The sequence below is a fragment of the Culex pipiens genome, chromosome 2, assembly GCF_016801865.2.
Source record: "Culex pipiens pallens isolate TS chromosome 2, TS_CPP_V2, whole genome shotgun sequence".
Classification (NCBI taxonomy): Eukaryota; Metazoa; Arthropoda; class Insecta; order Diptera; family Culicidae; genus Culex; species Culex pipiens.
The window spans coordinates 224,077,808-224,097,512 of NC_068938.1; the positions used below are offsets into that span (position 1 = coordinate 224,077,808).

Here is a 19,705-nt window from a genome sequence, read left to right on the forward strand (position 1 = left end):
AATCTTTTCCCACTTTTTTCCGTGCTAAAACGAAACAAAGGAACTAGTGAACGAAGCTGGACTTGCTGCTACGCGAACATTCAAAGAACTCCAGCTTCACTCGAACTGATGATCTTTGGATTGCGTGTCCGTCAGAGGTATAAAAAATGGAGCACGGATTCGTGATCAGCGATCAAAATTACCTCTTAGAACAAAGTTTCACGAAAATCGATGAGAGGTGGGGGCAACTTTATTCGATTTATTGTAAGAGAGTAAGGCTTGCTAAGAAAATATCTTATCCTTTATTTAAACAAAAAAACAACTTTTTGTCACTTGATCACCCGTTGACGGGTCTCACGATATCTTAAGATATCTCCTGCAGATGGATTTTAAAATATTCTAACTGTTAAAATTAAGGAATAGTCATATACAATAATATTCAATCAATATTTAAAATACAAAGCATTCAAACAGATTCTCATTCACCTAATTCATTTTAAGGGACTGCCCCTCTGCCCATAATTAAAGATTCGGCTAGTATGCCTAATCAAGTATCCCGTGAAAAACGCGTTTTTGTGTTTGTCATCAATTTTTCGCCATGGCTATTTCAAACGGGAATGGGATATTAGCCGTTTGGTTTTTCGCATCGGCAGCCAAAACTAAACAATATTTTAGTGAAATTCAAATTTCAGAAGATTCGTTGGAACATCCTCTACCACCTGGAGCAAAAATCTCGATTTGGCCAAAAGTGGATAAAAGCCGTTTTTCCAATAATGGGCAGCTCGCATAAATGTCCCATATGCATTCACTTGCATCACTTTTCTGTTATTGGTGCAGTTTGGTTCAAAATCGTGTGCTAGTATTTTTGTTCAATTGATCTGGAGGAAATCCACTTTTTCACGAAAACTTAACACGTAGGCTTATGTGTGTTTTCCTCAGCTTGCAGCGCAGTGAAAGTATCAGGAACAGATGGACGATAAAAGGTCAAAGTTGGAATTACGGGCTCTTATCGGTATGGCAGTCCTGGAGTCATTTGGATGACACACAGGGATGATTTGTCCGTGTACACTTACTCAGTACTTCTACACAGCCGAATCAGAAGGTGAAAAGACTTGATCACACACGTACGCTTTCTCATTTGGCCCTTTCGCTGATTTAGTTTCCGTCCTTTTCAATTTTCTTCTAAGACACTAGTCACCTATCAATCTATCAGTTTCATTTCTTTCTTCTAATTTGAGAGTTTAATTTCACCGAAAAATACCGATAAGAGCCCGTAATTCCAACACAATTTAAGGTGATTAAAAAAATTTGGGTAAATAAACAATCAGTCCCAATACTGAGAAAAGGTCAAAAGACAGAAAGTAAGATACCAAATGCTCATAATGGATAAGGAGACCCATAAACCACGTGGACCTTTTTTAAATTTCAGTCCCCACACCCCCTCATGGACAATTTTTCAAACAAAAAAATAATCAATCGCCGACAATACCAGGCCACAATCAACAGTTTTTTCTCTCCATTTTTTTTGAAAAAAAAAAACAATGGAAAATTTAAGTGCTCGCGACACCAAAGATCTTATACTTTATGCTCTCTACTCTATAGTTATCAATGTGCATGCACTTTTTCCTTTTTTGGTGGCTTGTGTGATGACAGAATAGAAAATATAAACTACCCTTTTTAAGGATTTTTTTTTTACAATATCTTCCATATATTTATCAAATTATTCATCAAATGTATCAGCAATACTCCTCATCAAAGATTTAAATGCTGCTTCCAATGTTGTGGAGTGATGTTGATCAAGAACTTCCAGGCAATATTTCATTATAACTTCACAAACAATCTGTAATGTTTTTAATCAAAATTGAAAAAAGTCGATTTGATGGAAAACAAATGATGCATTCTTCTCATAATGTATTATTTTCCTAAAAACGAATTGGTATTTCGTCGTAAAATATTATAGCTTCATTTTGACGGTTGATTTTTTTTTTTCATAATAAATTCCTTACCGTCACATCTTTTTTGTGTACTCCATGTTTTTTATGATTTTTCATCATTTTGGACAAACTGCATTTGAACATAAGAGGATTGTGCAGCCCATAATCAATGAGAGTACCTGAAAATAAAACCGTGCATAGTTCTTCGCTTTAATTGACTGTTCTGACTACTTAATGATAGCACTTTTTAAAAAGGCATTAGATAAGGTGCAAAGTTAAACATCGACAGATTGAAAATTTTACCAATAAAATGCATAACATTCAATGCATGAGCATGGAGCGATTTATTCTCTCCTATTTCCGATGCGGTTTTATCTTGTGAAAAGTCAAAATAATTTAAATATTGGGGATGTTCTTCAAAAAACCTAAAAAAATCCATATCACGTCTATATTGCAATCATTATCAGTGCAAAAAAAAATCTTCGTAGGCTAGACTTACCTTACAAAAATATTTCTTCCATGTGAAATTATATCTTTTTTTACCAAGCTCCATGCACCAATTAATGCTACTTTTTGATGATTATTCAACCCTGTTTCGTCTGGTATACTTGCTACAATCTCCTCACTTTGCTCTGTTTCATAAATCTCGTTCATTGATATTTTTAAGAAGAAATTTTGCAACTGGATGTATAGTCAAATTTTGCACTGTCAAAGCTGAACTGAAAACAAAGGGCCTACTTATTTTTCATAAAGAAGAAAAAAACAAAGAACTTACCATTCATTTCTTAAAACATAATACCCCGTTCGCACGGGCGAGTTATAGCCGGTTTTAACGAAATGGTTATAAGTTATAACCAAGTTAAAACCAAACCGTTCGCACGGGCCCGAATGGTTTTAACGGTTTTAACTATTTTGACAGATCACAGCAAGCTGTGATTATTTAGTGTTGTCATTTATTTTCAATTTTTTACGGTGATACGGAATGATCTTGAGAGTCGTGGCCACTCTTGCGGTAAGGGCCGATTTTTGTGTTTTTTATAGGTTCCGGAGCAGGATTTTAGGTATCTTGAAATCAAATTTTCAAAATTTCGAAGTATTCTGACTATGTGCTTTTACAGAACTTGTTTCCGTTTGGGCTGAAGCTGGTCCACTGATTCCGGATTCGAACTTTGTCACCCAGGTAATCGCTTTGCGTTGAAGCAGGACGATCTGGGAAAACTGCTGTGTTGTGTTCTCCACGACCCAATTGAAGCCCCCTAGACCGTCCTGATTTTCGCGATTCGCTCAGGTTTACTGTAAATCCGGAAGGTGGCCCGTGGACTGCTAACGGCAAAGAAGGACAAGACAGGCAAGACTTCCTGCTCTACTCTGCTGCGGAGTGTTGGACGTGTCCTGTATTACGTGCTTGGCCTCAAGATCGACAGCTTTCTGGAAAGTCGCCTGAAGATCCGAATGTTCAAGTTGGAATTACGCCCGCTACAAGCTCGGGGTTGGCCGACCGGGTCGCCTCAAGAGAAATACCATAAAAAGGCTTCTCTGAAGCCAATTAAACATGTCCTCACCCTACTCCCCCCATCCCCCCATTCCCCCTCCCTCCCGTTTGTTGTTTCAATTATTAATGACGAAAAAAGGTTTTTGTTAAACAACAGACTGCGCGTCTTAGATGCCGACTCACGTGCATCGAGACATCTCCAGACATCTAAGACGGGAATTTCTTTTTCAAATTTCTCCTGGCCCAACGAGGCACCCGGCGTGCGCTTGTGTTCTCTCTATCGCTTTGTTGAGTTTGGTCTTGAGAGACAAAACGCACATCTGAACGACAAGTACTAGCTAGTACGCGTCCACATTCCCGAATCGACGACCTCACAGGTACTAACGTGGAGATACTTGTAACCGTTTGGATTGAGATAATTTTGAATAACTTGCCCGCCTTCCCTCGTACCCTGTAGATCGAGCCTGGGGCCGGCTCTGCTTTTTTCTTAAAAAATAATTTGATGACGTGTACCAATCATTATTGGCCACGATCAAGTGCTTCGCGTTTTCCCCATTTATCGCCATCCGTTGCAAGACCGTGAAGAGATCGATCACGAAGCGTTTGGAGGATGCTTTGGTATCGGCATCAAATCGCGTGTGGAATAGCGAATCGTACGCTACACCTGTGCACTGCCAGCCGAGTTGCACGCCTACCGACCGCTGTAGAGCGAAAAGCGATCCATCTACTGACTGGGGACCACCAGCGCACGCGACCACCTGTGTATCATGCCCAGCGACGTCGTGATCAACGCTGGGCTACTAAACATTGCGATTCTGCCGGTCCGGGCTGCGCATGTGTTAAAGTTCCTGAAAATCCAGTCGGCGACTCCGCACACCACACCAATCCTCGATCGGTGCCGCCTATTCGAAACCGGGGTAGAACGCATCGCGCCCGTCGAGCCAGCGCAGAAGGATTGCCAAAAAAAGCTGTTGGCACATGGCACGGTACCACCTAGTAAGGAACCTCTCGCCTCTCCTCGTGCCTCTTAAGTACGACCTGAACCACCACACGTGGTGGCACTACGTACACGCACTGAACGCACCGCACTGTACACATGGATCAGTCCGTAGGAGACGACAAGCCAAAAGTCTCCGAGTCTTTTGACGCTACCGTAGCGGCACACTAACCGTGGGGGTAACCCTGAGAAAGTGGAGTCGATCTGCCGCAAAACCAAGGAGTTGCACACACATGGGAAAAATCATGTATCGGTGGCCATCGAGCCGGCTGAAAACGTCGTCCTCTTGCCACAAACCTTCAGCAGCACACCCAAGGATAGCCTGAAGGGCGGTGTTCAAGTTGCTCACCAGCGGCGCCCAGACTGCTGGCACCGAGATCATCTGTTCCAGCCTGCGGAAGGACGACTGACATTCACCGAGCAGAAATTAGGGTCAAATAGCCAAACACGCATGATCTCCCCCACCCCACAGTGTTGAGGTAGGTGGCCCAGAAGAGGGTAGAGTACAAGAGCAGCAGTTGACCACCCGAAGCAGGTCGAGAGAAGAGCAACCCGTGGTCGCGGATCGAGAGAATTGTCCCGCCCCGGCCGACCGAGTCCCGGAGACTAGACGCATGTAGCCATTGTTCCAAGAACGCGATATCGTACACGAAAGCTTCCAGGACAGCCATATTTGCTTGTTGCGATGGAGGATGTGCATGCCGCTTTGCAGGTTCTCAGGAAGGTGCCATCGATTCTGGTGATCCCCATCACGTTGATTAGCATCCGGGTTTGGATGGAAGGGGATCTTTTCGCGCGTCAATTTGATCTGAAAGACAAAAGGGCGAATGGGAAGTTCTAACAAGACTTCAAATCGCAATTAACTCCGGAATCGCCAGGTTCAACGGAAAACGCTCGCACAAACCAATGCTCCAGCGTTCGAGCCAATCTTCCGTTGAGGGAATCTGCAGTCAGAGTAGTTTCGCCATCACAAATATGCTTTCGGGGGCTCTTTTGTTTTGTTTCCCGCGGTGATCCGTCCGTTCCGTGGATTTGGCCAGTTCATTGAACGCTTTCAGCAAAAAAAAAACTGAAACAGTCGTCGCGAAAAATGTTGTTTTGTTTCTGTCAATTTCGGACGTTTGCAAATTTTTCCAAAGGCTACTATGAGTTTTCAAGTAGTCGAGTTCGCTTTTCGAGCAGTTTTAACTTGGTTATACTCTTAAAACCAGTTTTAATCTGACAGCTTGTTGTATGGGCAAAACCAGAGTTATAGCCGGTTTTAAGAGTTATAACCACTTTTGGTCTTATAACCGGCTATAACTCGCCCGTGCGAACGGGGTATAACAAACGATTTAAAAAATAACATTTTATTATAGTTTATCTTCGTACCTAGAAGGCAAAATAAATAAATAAATAAACATCAATTATCAAAAAATCAAATTATTCGCTCTACAGCATTGCCTTGGCGTTTTCGATTGCGAGATTCCTACTCGAAACTAGGTGTTCGAAGGCTTGATTGTTGAGGCAATTGCAAACCTCTTTTTACACCTTAGCTTCCATCCACCCCGGGATTCAATCTGACGACCTTTGGATTGTGAGTACAACTGCCTACAAGCGACTCCACCGAGACAGGACTCAGGGAGCAACTCCTATACCTGGACTGAGCTAACGACCTAACCTCTGGGATCGAACCTAGGCCGACTGGGTGAGAGGCAATCACACTTACCCCTTCCTCGTGTTATTTTGAAACACCCTTTGCATGAGAAGCATTTTCAAAGTTAAATAAGGATTTTTTTAATTTTTTTTTTTTGTATTTTCGAAAGAAAAGTTTTCAAATTCTTTATTAGATTTTGAAAATACTTCTCTACTTCTCAGTATACTGCATGAATTTGAAAAAAGAAGTTTAGCATGGATCTTGCCCTTTTTGCTGGTCCAAAGAGGCCAATTTTTCCCCCGGGGCATCTGGAACCGGTCACAAAAGTTCAAAATAGATTGTTTAATTAATTGGACACTAATAGAGCCTATTCTGTTGAAATCAAGACGTTTGAAATACAACATGCTAAACTACTGGACCGTTCTGGTCGATCCGGAATATGGTTCCAGTGTCAAATTCTGTATTATCTTTAAAATCTTGACAGCCTACAATCTTTTGTGTATAGCCACAACCACTCTACTCATACAACAATATGTTGCCTTAGATATATGTAAACTTACCGTATTCTTGCTTCTTATCAATCACTTTTTAAGCTTCCATTTGTAGCCACTTGGCAGGATTTTTAATGGTAATATCGTCGATCGTATTCAAATCCACACCTTTCAATGAGAACCGCATAAGAATATTATTTAATATATGGGCATAGCCATGACCTCCAAATTCAATCTGAAAAAAAATGTAATAAAAGATTTGAATTGGCTTGTTTTTATTTTTTAATACTATCAGGTTTACCAGTCGATGCTTTGTGTGGATATCATGAGAAATAAGGATCTTATCAGAACACCCTGCGTTTATGAGCTCTAAGATATGATTCAATCGCTGCTCATCCGATTGCATATAGCTCGTTGGATTTAGCTGATAGTATGAGCACTCTGTTCCAAATAGATCAAACTGACAATATGTTCCTAAATTTGCAAACTCTTGTAAATCCTCATCGTGTAGTAATGTTCTGTCTGCAATTAAATAAAGTAAAATTATCTCTGTGAGAACAATTATTAAATTATGTATCACCTAAATGTGACATGACACATTTATCTGCGTTTCCACCCGCTTCCAAGTACAAACGAATAATCTCAAAAGGAGCTTTTTTATCTCTGCCGGGATGAAAAGATACGGGACATTTCAAAATGCTTTGCGTTTCTGCAGTAGCTTGAATGGCCTTTTTCTCAAATGTTGTTATTGGCCAGGAACTACCAACTTCACCAATGATTCCACATTTAATGAGGCCACCATGATCATCACATCCAACAACAGGTACACCAAACAATATCTCCTTTGTATATAGATCAGTAAGTTCCTCAATGGTTGAATTTATCACCGAACCTGTCTGTACAGCTTGAACGTAGTGTCCAGTACCAGCAATAACGTTAATATTACACTTCTTTGAAATTTGATACATGAGCTCTAAATTTCTATTTAGTCCATGAGATGTATTTTCAACAATAGTTCCTAAAATTTTTAAATAGAACTATAGGCTTTTATTTTTATAATAGTAAAAGGTTTCAAAAATGTGACATTATTTTGCAAAAAATACATCAGTGTGAATGTAAAATTGACCTACTCACCACCACCAGAATGCTTAAAATTTGTAACATCCTTCAATACTGCCTGATGAGTTTCATCATCTTGAAAATTTATATTGAATCGGCTACTGTATGGATATTGACGAACGTAGCCTACATTGTTCAGTGTTATTTTATCATCGATATAATCCTCTACTCCTACTGGAGGTGATGCATAAAACTTTTCAAAATCCAACGAAAAATGTTCATGCGTTAAGGTAAATCCAAGTGACTTGGGATCTATAGGCCCACATACTGGAAAACAAAAAAATGTGATGATTATTTTTTTAAATAGCTTTTCGTACAAAATCTTACCGCTGTTAACAATTTGTTTCTCCATGTTTTCACTTCAAGCACGAAGCACAGCTATGAATTAAACTGCTCTGTGTTGCATCTATATGATGGGAATTTGCTAGCTCTTATCAAGTTTCTTCAGATAACGAAGTGTCAGTAATCTGTCCCTGATCGCATAAATGTCTCAAAAAAAAAAACGGATGCTCTTTCAGAAAAACCAAAAATATCTAGCCCTTTGTGTAGAAGTCTGGAGGAAACCCAGTTATTTCCTTTATGTATGGGACAAACTTGCCTTGTGTTTTTTCTCAGCTTGCTGTTTTTGCATATGGGACATTTATGCAAACATGTGCAGTAAATCATCACTGATTTATTTCAACTTGAACAATTGAAGATTAAGGGGAGATCATGGGACCACAGGAGTGCTTCAAAATCGTAATATTTATGTTTGGGTGTGCTGCTACCGACCGAGCCACGTAGCCCAGTGGTAACGCTTCCGCCTCGTAAGCGGTAGATCGGAGTTCAAATCCCGGCTCGGACCAACACAACTGGTGATCTTTTCCCTTCTGGATTCGATTGCTTAGTAAAGGGAAGGTAGTGTATCGTCACAAACTGGACCTTATCACAACACCTTAGGGAGGCGACCTATGGAATGTTAACATTAACCTTAACATGTTAACATTAAGTTGAGAATGAAATTGCCACTGAATCCGCTTTGTAAATGCCGGCCCCGATACTCTTCAAGGGTGTTCCCCTCAGGAACTGGGAAAGATTTACTTTTTTTTCTGCTACCTATGACAGGATTACAAAAAAGAAAACATCGTAATATTTAGGCTGTGTCTGCTTTGTACAAAAGTATGTCTTACTCATTTACAATTTGTTCAATAAAACAATATTCCGATACAAGTTATTTTCTGTCTTTAAAAAAGTTTGTTGTCAATTAAAAATTAAGGTATATGTAATACTGAAAACGGTCTGTTCATATTCGATCAGACGCGTGCTCATTACTACTACAAATGAAACTGTTTCAATGTGTGTGTTATATACAAGGCAGGTCTCATACGAACGTTTATATCGACCATGCGCACAGCCCTACTCAAATTGCACGCATATTGAAAATAATGAATGTTAAATTGTATTCAAGCAAAATCCATAACAAATCATATGTTTTCATCAGACAATGATCCATTGTTTCACAAACTAGATTTAATGCTTAAAACTGATAGAGAACTTGAAATGTTTGCATTAGTATATATAATCTACAGGCACGTAGCGAAGGGAGCCCCATCCCCCCACACAGCTAAAAAAGTAGTAATCCAGCTGCGTGTAAAAGGCCTGGGTGTAAAATAAATATTGCAATATTTTATGCAATTTGATGTGATTTTACACCCTGAAATATGTAGCCCATCAGTATGAGAAACCTACTTTACCGAAATGTCAAGCTCATATATGCGTTTATCCTTACTGCTTTTCATCGGTCTGATGGCCGAGTGGGCTAAGGCGCCAGTCCATACTGTTTGTGCTAGGTTTGAATCCCGTCGGTTGCAACTTTTTTTTGTGTTTGCAAAAATTGTACATGCAGTGTGTAATATTAAGTGTTTATTTTGACGAAGGTGATGTGCATGCTTTTGCATGCGATTTTACCATCGGATTTTTTGCTGTGCACCCCATCTTACCCTTATACGATTTTTTGAATTCATGTCATGTCGGAGAGAGGGGAGAGAGGAGAATTTTTCTCCCTTCCGAACTTTAAGATGTTCAGTTGTAAACATTATTTGTAATATTATCATTAGTTCGGATCACAAAACATTTAGAATTAACCTGGTAATGTTTGTTTGGCATCTTTGATATTCTGTCAAAATATTCATCCTCTACAACCTAACCCCGCTTTTAGACGGGCTTCGATCTAAAAAATCGCCAAAAATCCATTTTTCAATCTTTAAAAAGCTTCGGAAAGAAGAACTCTTAAAATTTTCGAAAATTTTAGGGTTGGAAGTTTAACTTGTTTTATGTGACTTTGCCAATGTTTTCAAAAATGTCATTTTTTAGGGGTCAACTTTGGCTGTGTTTTTTACTAACATTTCCTATATTTTCAGTAAAAAGAAGTATGCAGTAATTTTTTTAGTGCCCCAAACTATGCCTCTACGCATTTTTGTTTACAATTTAAATGATGATGGGGACATTCTATAGCAGAAAATGTGAAAAAATAAGCAAAAAATTGAAAAAGTGACTGAGAAGACGTGAAAATATTAGATAGGCAAAATGTAATTATATTAGGTGATAGAATAAGCCAAATACTACCAAAAACAAGCATAAACTAAACACGATAAACACAAATTAAAATACTTAAAAAAAAACTAAAAAAACATAAAACAAGAGAAGTAAAGTTTTTCGTAGAACAAAAGTTGCTCAGAATGACCTCCTGAACACGGGAAAAATAAAAAACATATTTTTTTGCCCCCTGATTATTTAGGCCAACTGTAAAGGGGGGGGGGGGGTTGATATAAACTTTGAAAAATATTTGCAACGGTCTTAGTTTTGTTAAGTACTTCAAAAATTATACTCAACAAATATTTTGGTATATGCAAAAAAGGGTTGGCTGTGCAAATGAAAATGAAAAAAACTGCGGAAATAAATACAAACAGGAACTTTTTCGGTGACTGACAATTTCGCATTTTCGCACATTTTGTTCAGTCCTTTGGAATTTGAGCCACAATTTTCTCTCGGTACTTTATAGTTCTATTTCGGACTGGTTTTGTTGCTATATATTTAAAGATCAAATTAGGAAAAGCCATAATAATTAATTTTTGCATTTCGAGCAAAATTATGGTTCAAACGCGTCCATTTTTTCTACCTGGAAAAATACATTATGCACAACCACTACGGAAGCCTGCCTACCTCTCTGTTAACATAAAAGCCAATATTTAGGTAGTTCATATAACCGTTTAAGCGTCCCCTTACAAAATGGCGATTGAGATGCTTTTGCTACATGGGCAGTCGCATTCGATATTTCTCGACAGATTCTCTTTGTCTTGAATGCTGAGTGGTTGTTAGTTTCGCTGCTTTGCAGAGCATTACTACATTTTCTTAAATAAATTTCTCTTAAACAGATTAATACTGTTTTAAAGTGCAGTTCAAAGTATTATTTGCGGGTTATAACAATGCCAAGCATTAAAGTCTTAGAAAATAACAAAAGCGGCTCTCCCGAGTCAATTCATAACGCGATTGAAAGTGGAGGAAATGAAGGATTCAATAGCATTAAAGAAACCCAGCAGACTACTAATCCCGCTGTCGTCAACAACGGGAATACCAAGGATCAACCGGCGAATCCGTTGCAACAAATAATTCTGATAATTGAACACAAAATCCGTAACCTGGAAAAACGAAAGGTATGACTTTTTTTTAAAGTTTAACTCGATATTTCTTTTTTTATTTTCTTCAGAAGATGATTAATAATTTGTACAATCAGAAATTTTATTATTAACTTAAATTATTTACTGCCTTAACTTATTCTGGCTTGAATTTGCTTCATGGAAAGGCAATCATTTTATTTTGCACTGAGCCGCCATGTTTGAACATACGTACAATATGAATGGACTTCTGCTTTCCTTTGCTTACTTCTGTTGAAACATTGAAGCTTCATATTTTTTTTCTCTGCAGAACAAACTCGAGTCGTATAAAACCATCGAAAAATCCGGAAAGAAACTAACTAGTGATCAAAAAGTAGCTGTCTCTAAGTATGACGAATGTTTGGCCTCGCTGGAGCTAACACGAGAGCTTTGTAAGCAGTTTCAATCGATTGCAGCAGTAGCCAATAGAGAGGCAAAGAAGGAGGCAAAACGAGTAAGTAGATTTTTTATAAATGTTTTAATCATTCTAATATTGGTATGTGTATAATAGTGAAGTGTTAGTTAGAATACATTTTTCGAAATATTTAATTCAAAATATTTTCCACCATAAAATAAAAAAAAATATTTTTTTTTTCATTTAATATAATTCGTTGTTTAAACATTACTTGTGGATCAATCGCCGGCCGTGTGGATCAATCGGACCGCGCACTGGACTCACAATCCAGAGGTCGCCGGTGCGAATCCCGCGGCGGGCGCTCTAAAATACTTTGTGTAAATATGAGTACTCGGCGCCGTCGCTGCGTGCCATACATTCATACACTTAGGAGCCTAGGGCGGCGAAGTTCTTGTAGATAGAAGGGAAGACACTAGTGGTTGGTACTAGCAGTGGTGGCCGACAGCTATAAAGTCAACTGCGTTTTTTTGTGAGAGGTTAATATCCTAAGCCGAGATGTGGACTACTTTTCAACAGCTGATTAATTCACAGTTGGGAACAGAGTTTGTGGGTGCTTAAAGAATCGAATAAATGTACTGAAGGAAAAAAAAATACAAAATAACCTTCGAAATAAACAAAAATATATGAACGATTAGTCTAGTCAACATGTTGCACATAATTTTGTTCTAGCGCTCGGCATAGCCTTATAAATTCAGTGGCATCCTAAGGAACGATGTCAATAGTCTGGAAAACCACCACTGCCTTTTTTGCACAATAGGTCTATTCCCGTACCCGCAGAATTCTGCAGCCAGCAAAAGTAACTTTTTTGCAGCGCATTCCCGTTCTTTTCTACAACGCTCTCTTGTGCAGCAGTTGCTGCATGAGAACCAAAAATAGGGAAAACGATATTTACATAAGAAGCTAACCAGCAGAAGAGAGTAGAAACTACCTGTAGAAAAGTACGGGAACGGTGTTACTGCTACATCTGCTTCTCTCTTTGCAAGAGTTCTTCCTGAGAGAAAAGTAACTTTTAGTGCAGGAGAGTACGGGAACGCTCTGCTGCCGATTTTGTGCAGAATTGCAGAATTCTGCAGTACGGGAATAGATCTAATGTCTTCCTGGATATATAGACTCAAAAGTAATGAAAATACGTATGGAACATTTATGTTAACATGGGCTCACGGAAATTCAATTTCACCCAATTTTGTATTAATATTATGACAATGCCTACACAAATTTCACTTAGCCGAATTCACTTAAATATTTGATTGAATAATACAGTTTCACTTTTTTTCCAGAGCGCATTCGTGAGAGCTCAGCAAGAAAATGCTAAAATACGTGAAGTTTTAGTGATTCAAGATGTTCTTAAACGAATTTGTACGGAAACGGTGCGTAACGACTTTGTCAATGGTGAAAATGGAGCATGCAAGGTTTCAGACGATGATTTACTGGTGCTTGAGAAAATCTACGAAGTCGTCCAGCCGAAGCGTCCTGAAAACACTGCAGAGCCAACGTTTGTCACTACAATTAAACAAGCAGCGGATCATTTGTCGGCTATTGTTGATGGCAGAAACAAGTCGTTCAATGAATCTACTTATGGATCCATTAAAAATGTCATCGATGAGATTCAAAACTGCGGGTATTTTGAGAAAGATTTGATTGTCGTTGAAGAACAACTTGAGGCTGACAAGGATGGAAAAACTACCCCAGCAGATACAAACGAACCTGTTGATGAGATTAAACCAAACGATATTTGTGCGAACGTCGATGCTGAGAATTTGAAACCATCAATTATTGCCGATACAGATATTACTTCAACAAACAGCAATGAAGTAAACAGATCGTATGGATTTACAGAGGCACCAGCAGCTGAAGCAGTGCCTACTCCATCCTTTCCAATTCAACAATCTTCGTTAAGGAATAATTCGGCGCCATTTTCTAATTCCACTGACACTTGTTCTATACTGGCAGCACTTATTCCACCTTCCAATTCTACGAATAGTGCGAACTGTGGAAATGCGCAAACAAACGCTATAAATATTCAACATGCTGCACCAGTAATTCCCTCTGGACCTGTGGCAGTCTCACCGTTGCAATCAGTTCCAGGACAACAACTAAGTGCAACTACGGTGCAAGCAGTTGAGCATGCCTATTTCAAACAGCATTACATTCAACAGCAAATGCGACCAATTCACGAAGTTATTGGCACTGCCAATTTTTATTTTTTGCAAGAGTCTGAAATCGACAAGCCAGATATTGTTGCAACACCGGGTCGTTATGAGAATACCTCCGTCATCCCAAACGATTTGGCAACATCTAAACCAGTAGTTCCGAAGCAACAACAGCAACCATCTCAAATGAATCTAAATCATTTGAATAGCTCAACAAACATGCAGCCAAATAATCAATCAACAATTAAACCCAACCACCCGGCAAATTCGTCAACTCAACATCAGCTACCGTCAGAAACGTTGCAGTCATCTACATTCAGCAACCAACCTTTTATAACCGCCGGTGGCAGTACCTTTAATCACATGCATCCACAAAGTGGCCAGCACACAAGTGTGAAACAGCAAACGACCGTCAAACCACTGATTGTTTCGAAAACAAATGAATTGAACCACATTCCAGGATTTACGTCGTGTAACACAACTGTTGTTTCAACGCAAACTGTTCTCCCAAATGCTCAAAACATGAACCACGTACAGGCACAGCCGCAGCATCAGCAGCAACAAATACTACAAAACCACGCACAAGTTCAAAGACAGCCTGAGCAAAACGTAAAAATGAACCAAACTGCCGGGAATGCAAATCAAACAAGTTCAATTTTGAGTTCTTCTTTTAACTCCAGTATTCAACAGTTTCCTTCACTTATGCAAGGAATGCACGATTCAACCAACACTGTAGGAACAAACATAGTCCAAAAAATGTCAACACTGGTAGTTGATACTCCAACAGAAAAGCTCAAATCAGCAATGAAATTATCAGAAAATTTAGTTATCAATCAGCCAACAAAAACCATGCAGCAGACAAAGCAACGTGATGAATGGAACGGTAGCACCGATTTTACCGCAACATTGGCCAAGCCCGATGAGCAATGGACGAGCAGTCCTGTGCTTATAAATTCCAGCGGCGAAAACTGTACTCTCGATAACAGTCAATTTGTTTTATCAAGGCAATCGCATCACCAAAAACCCCAATCAAACTCAAGTAGTTCAGTTGGTACTGGTGTTCCGAATCGGTTAGAGCACAATGGAACCACAACAACTAACTTTGTATCAAACAGTAATAGCATTCACGATACTAAAGCTAATCATTCGCAGCCACGATTTACAGCAGATAATGAAATGAACAATACGACGTCAACATTTTTTAAAAACAACGAAAGATATTATCAGCAAAACAACAGTAACAGTTTTGGATCTAATAAAACAAATTCTTCGTATCACCAACGAAGTTCTATGTTCAAAAGCCGCCCGGAAAGTAATGGAAATGGAACGGCACGCAGTAGTGGATTTGGACCGATGGGAGCAGGAGTGAATAATCAAACTGCGGGTACAAATAACAATAATGATGGAATTGTAGACTATCGTTCAAATCGTCCTGTGAATAGTACCCGAAACACAGGACCACCTACCAACGCCCGATCGGTAATTATCTATTTAGATTACACAATTACGTGAATATGCAAGTACAAAAATCATAGCAAAACAATGTAATTTGGCCAAAACCCAAGTGTCTATCCAGCTCGTTCCTAAAGCAAACATCAAATAACTCTTTGTTTACACTTCGTGTTTGGGTCCTTCACAATTGTTTTGCTTTGATTTTATGAAGACCCGACGTCTTAGTTCTAATGTGTTTGATTTAATAGAGTTTTATTTAATATTGTAGCAACGTAACCATTCCGGAAACGGCAATTATGGAGGACCGAGAGGAAGTTCTGGCTCAAATTCTAGAGGACAGTCCACACTGAACGCGTAAAACACACAACCCACCCACATAAATATTACGAATGCTACAATGAAATATCCCTTATCAATTTCTCAATGGTAATACATACTTGATATGCACGTGCATGGTTGCTGTATTTGTATGGTAGGTGAACTATTTCAGAAATTCTGGCATAATAAAAATGACAAATTATGAAGATTAATAAAATACATCATATACCGTATTATACTAAATATTGCTTTTCATCCAGTTATGCATACAGTAATAATGAAAGCCGTTGAATAAACACTTTGAGTGTAAAATGCAAACAACATATTTTTTTCTGATGCCGAAATCTGATATAATGATGTTCCACCAGTGCGAGCGAATGGTTGTGTTTTTGTGCAGAGTTAAAAAAATCAGGATTTTGGATGGTGATTATGCAGTAGGATGTAACAAAAATGACTTTTTGGCGGGCATTCAGGGGTTTGTTCCGGTGGGCATACTGAGCCTAAATCCCAAATATGAGCTTGATTGGACGTCACAGGAGCTGGCGCTCCGCCCTTCAATTTTAAATGGGATTTAACCCGTAAAAAAAGATTTTTTCAAAAATGTCACTTTTTGAGGCATTTTGGCCACCAATGCGTTAACCAAAAACATCACTGGTGTGTAGGCCAGATCGTTGCGCATCTTTTGGTATATATAACATTGAAGTTTGGAGCATCCTGGAGCTCGGTACAGACCTTCAAAGTTTGGCATTTTTTCAAAAAATCGGCCCCGGCAAAAAAGATATGCGTCGCACCTCGCGACGCCCGAGACGCCATTTGATTTTGCTTGGACCGATTTTTCGAAAAAATGCCAAACTTTGAAGGTCTATACCGAGCTCCAGGATGCTCCAAACTTCAATGTTATATATACCAAAAGATGCGCAAGGATCTGGCCTACACGCCAGTGATGTTTTTGGTTAACGCATTGGTGACCAAAATGCCTCAAAAAGTGACATTTTTGAAAAAATCTTTTTTTACGGGTTAAATCCCATTTAAAATTGAAGGGCGGAGCGCCAGCTCCTGTGACGTCCAATCAAGCTCATATTTGGGATTTAGGCTCAGTATGCCCACCGGAACAAACCCCTGAATGCCCGCCAAAAAGTCATTTTTGTTACATCCTATTATGCAGGTTAATTTTTTTTGTGTGCTTTTGTGTCGTTATTCGTATGGGGTGAGTGATTGTGGTAATCGAATAATAGCATCATTGGTGCGCTGGAAGTGGGGACGCGAAGTTGTGATTATGCAGGTTAATTTTTTTGTGTGCTTTTGTGTCGCTATTCGTATGGGGTGAGTGATTGTGGTAATCGAATAATAGCAGGCCTTACTGAATTATATGTGTCTTGAGCGTAATTTTCGTTGAGTAATTGGTGTTTTTTTGTGAAAAAGCCATTTCTATATAATGATCGAAAGACGCACTGACACTTTGGATTAATTAATAGTGGAGTGAAATAATTGTGAGTGAGTGATTTTGTGTGTTAACCAGAAAGACCTTCCCATAGCATCGTTGCTCGGAAGGCTCGCCGACGGGTCAGTTATGAAAGTCCTCCCCATAGCATCGTAGCTCGGGAGGCATCGAAAAGCCAATACCTTATCCTACTAACCCAAAAAAATAATAATCACGTGATGCTTGAAGGAGATGCTGTAGATTCAACGGTCTCAAGCGGTATCAACAAGTATATAGCGAAAAACTGTGTGCTTGATGAGTCTGCAACTTCAACTATCGGACTAACATTCCTCCCTTTCGTTGAACTGCAGGCTTCTTGGGAGGGCGCCGGTATTGACTAATAAAGTAGGGATCTTCAGAGGTTAAACAGTGAACGGATGGTTGGCTCCCACTAATCATTTTTGATTCATTGTTTAACTTCAGCTGATCTGTCAATAACGGAGTAGCAGCTCATTGGCAGTCAACCATGCTCATGCTCATGCTCTGAGTTAAAAAAATCAGGATTTTGCATGCATTAAAATTGAAAAGTGGCATAGGCTAAGTTGTGAATGGTGATTGTTTGTGATTTTGATCGGTTTGTTAGATTGAAAACTGCTCAAAAAAGTCCCTCCTTTATCATCGTTGATCGGAAGGCACGCCGTCGGATGAGTTCTGCTAGGTATGCTAGGGTGTTAAATACAGAGTTCGGTAGTAGCAATTGAAGTGATCCGTGGTGCAAACATACACCAGCAGGGAAAGCGTGTTTGTGAAATAATTATTCGGTGACTTTTTGTTTGCATGTTTTTTTAGTTATACGAAAATTTCTCTTTTATTTTGTGCGTTTGTGATACAAATTTTCCTGTGTTTTTTAAAAGCCTTCCTATACCACCGTTGATCGGCAGATGTTCATATCAATCAAACCTTCTGCAATATATCGTGGTGCAAATTATTTGGGAAGGCCCCTGGACGAATAAAGTAGGAATCTTTTTTTTATTAGGTATTTTTCGGTGCTGGGGTTAGTAGGGATGGGACTGATGTTAAAGACAAGGCGTGGGAAGGTAAGGGGGATTGTGTAGGGGTCTTGGTTGGCTCTGCTGGACTTTGCTGGCCTCAGCCGCAACTCGGTGTCCAGCTGCTGGGGCGATCTTGCTTTGCTTCCGGTGCAAACCAAAAGCGGCGGCTTTGTGTGAAGGCGAGGAAAACTAATTGGAAGAAAACTAAATAGATATTTTGGAATCTGAGAGGAACTGATAGATTTTTTTAAATTTATATTTATTTAGATTTTCTCTTCCATGTACATTTATTCAGTTAAAATAATATTAAGTGTCCAATCACAATTGATGACTTTTCACCTCAATTTTAAATACTAGCAACTTTCATTTATTCATGAAATATTGTAGCATTCGCTATTCAGTGATTTCAAATGTAGGAGGGCCTACATGTACAAGAGGGAAAAGGGATACCTTTAATCTAACTTATAAACTATATAAAGAGCGGATCAATGCAGCTGAAGACTGCAATGATTTTTGTCGAAATGCATCAATTATCTTATTGGACATAACATCCAAAGTGTCAACTTCGGCTAATTGATGAAGTTCACTGGTGCTGAACCAGGGAGGAAGTTTCAGAATCATTTTCAGAATTAAGTTCTGAATCCTCTGAAGTTTTTTCTTCCTGGTTAAGCAACAGCTTGTCCAGATCGGCACAGCATAAAGCTTGGCAGGTCTGAAAATTTGTTCATAAATTAACAGTTTATTCTTGAGACATAGTCTAGAATTCCTGTTTATAAGTGGATACAAACATTTAATATATTTGTTACATTTAACCTGTATACTCGCCCCAGCAGCTGGACACCGAGTTGCGGCTGAGGACAAAACGCAAAGGCCAGAAGAGCCAACCAAGACCCCTACACAATCCCCCTTCCCTTCCCACGCCTTGTCTTTAACATCAATCCCTTCCCTACTAACCCCGAGTAGGCCGCGGGTAATCGGCTCCCCTCCCACTAACATTTACACACAAGATCCTCTGTAATTATTAAGTCAAATGTAATTACAAAAGCCGACTCGGTCCTAACCAGGTCCCAGTACCGAAAAGGACCTAATAAAAATAACTTTATGAAAAAAAAAAAAATAACCTGTATACTCACCTAAAAGTGGCAAGAAAGTCAAACATCACAAGAAGCTAAATTGTGCTGGTTTGACAGCAAAAAGGTATATCAAATATTAAACTGCTCCTTTTAAGAAGATGTTTGTAGTGCGTTTCTCTTCAAATTTCGAAGTTGGCTGATTTAAGGAAAACTAAAATCACAAAGTTTCCTTTAAATTAAATAAAGTCTGTTTCAATTACACCCGTTTCGGATAAACTCACCGACCACTTGTCAGTTTTAATTGAAAAGTGATGTCTGGAAACGATTTGCTGTTGCGTGTTAAATCATTACGAGTATGGGGTGTAATGGCGACGAATTTCATTTAAACCTCAACTCTTCATTTCATGGTCCAACTTTACCCCACTGCCCTCAAACAAACCAGGCCGGGCGCATAATCCGATAAACATTTGCGAAACGGATTACTG

The 19,705-nt window shown here is 39.2% G+C and overlaps 2 protein-coding genes and 1 long non-coding RNA gene across 4 annotated transcripts; 1 reads left to right on the forward strand and 2 right to left on the reverse strand.

The window, feature by feature from the left end:
- Positions 1-1,679: 1,679 nt before the first annotated feature.
- Positions 1,680-2,551, reverse strand: LOC120429123 (uncharacterized). The gene is made up of 3 exons (XR_005607216.2): positions 2,413-2,551; positions 1,986-2,092; positions 1,680-1,901 (listed from the first exon to the last, which is right to left on the reverse strand). It is a non-coding gene; the product is annotated as an uncharacterized LOC120429123 (long non-coding RNA).
- A 1-nt stretch (position 2,552) lies between these two features.
- LOC120429122 (phosphotriesterase-related protein) lies at positions 2,553-8,880 on the reverse strand. Of its 2 annotated transcripts, none has more exons than XM_052708164.1 (9): positions 8,818-8,880; positions 7,976-8,743; positions 7,664-7,915; positions 7,110-7,547; positions 6,831-7,051; positions 6,599-6,764; positions 5,725-5,773; positions 2,689-2,705; positions 2,553-2,627 (listed from the first exon to the last, which is right to left on the reverse strand). In XM_052708164.1, the coding sequence occupies exons 2-6, from the start codon at positions 7,998-8,000 to the stop codon at positions 6,627-6,629; spliced, it is 1,074 nt and encodes a 357-aa protein (XP_052564124.1). In that variant the 5' UTR covers positions 8,001-8,743; positions 8,818-8,880; the 3' UTR covers positions 2,553-2,627; positions 2,689-2,705; positions 5,725-5,773; positions 6,599-6,626. The 2 variants fall into 2 exon arrangements, with proteins under 2 accessions (XP_052564124.1, XP_052564123.1); XM_052708163.1 differs by having other exon boundaries at positions 2,558-2,632; positions 8,818-8,878.
- Positions 8,881-10,969: 2,089 nt separating this feature from the next.
- LOC120429120 (caprin homolog) lies at positions 10,970-15,996 on the forward strand. Its single transcript, XM_039594310.2, has 4 exons — positions 10,970-11,340; positions 11,612-11,794; positions 13,033-15,384; positions 15,626-15,996. Exons 1-4 carry the CDS (start codon positions 11,113-11,115, stop codon positions 15,713-15,715), a joined length of 2,853 nt encoding a protein of 950 aa, XP_039450244.1. The 5' UTR covers positions 10,970-11,112; the 3' UTR covers positions 15,716-15,996.
- The last annotated feature ends 3,709 nt before the right edge of the window (positions 15,997-19,705 follow it).

Excerpts from the sequence above, each read along its gene's own strand:
- LOC120429122 (XM_052708164.1), bottom strand. The coding sequence starts at position 8,000 with ATGGAGAAACAAATTGTTAACAGCG. Across the intron at positions 7,916-7,975 it reads GAAACAAATTGTTAACAGCG|TATGTGGGCCTATAGATCCC; the intron begins GTAAGATTTTGT and ends TTTGTTTTCCAG. Across the intron at positions 7,052-7,109 it reads ATGTGTCATGTCACATTTAG|ACAGAACATTACTACACGAT; the intron begins GTGATACATAAT and ends ATTTAATTGCAG.
- LOC120429120 (XM_039594310.2), top strand. The coding sequence starts at position 11,113 with ATGCCAAGCATTAAAGTCTTAGAAAATAACAAAAGCGGCTCTCCCGAG. Across the intron at positions 11,795-13,032 it reads CAAAGAAGGAGGCAAAACGA|AGCGCATTCGTGAGAGCTCA; the intron begins GTAAGTAGATTT and ends CTTTTTTTCCAG. Across the intron at positions 15,385-15,625 it reads CACCTACCAACGCCCGATCG|CAACGTAACCATTCCGGAAA; the intron begins GTAATTATCTAT and ends TTAATATTGTAG.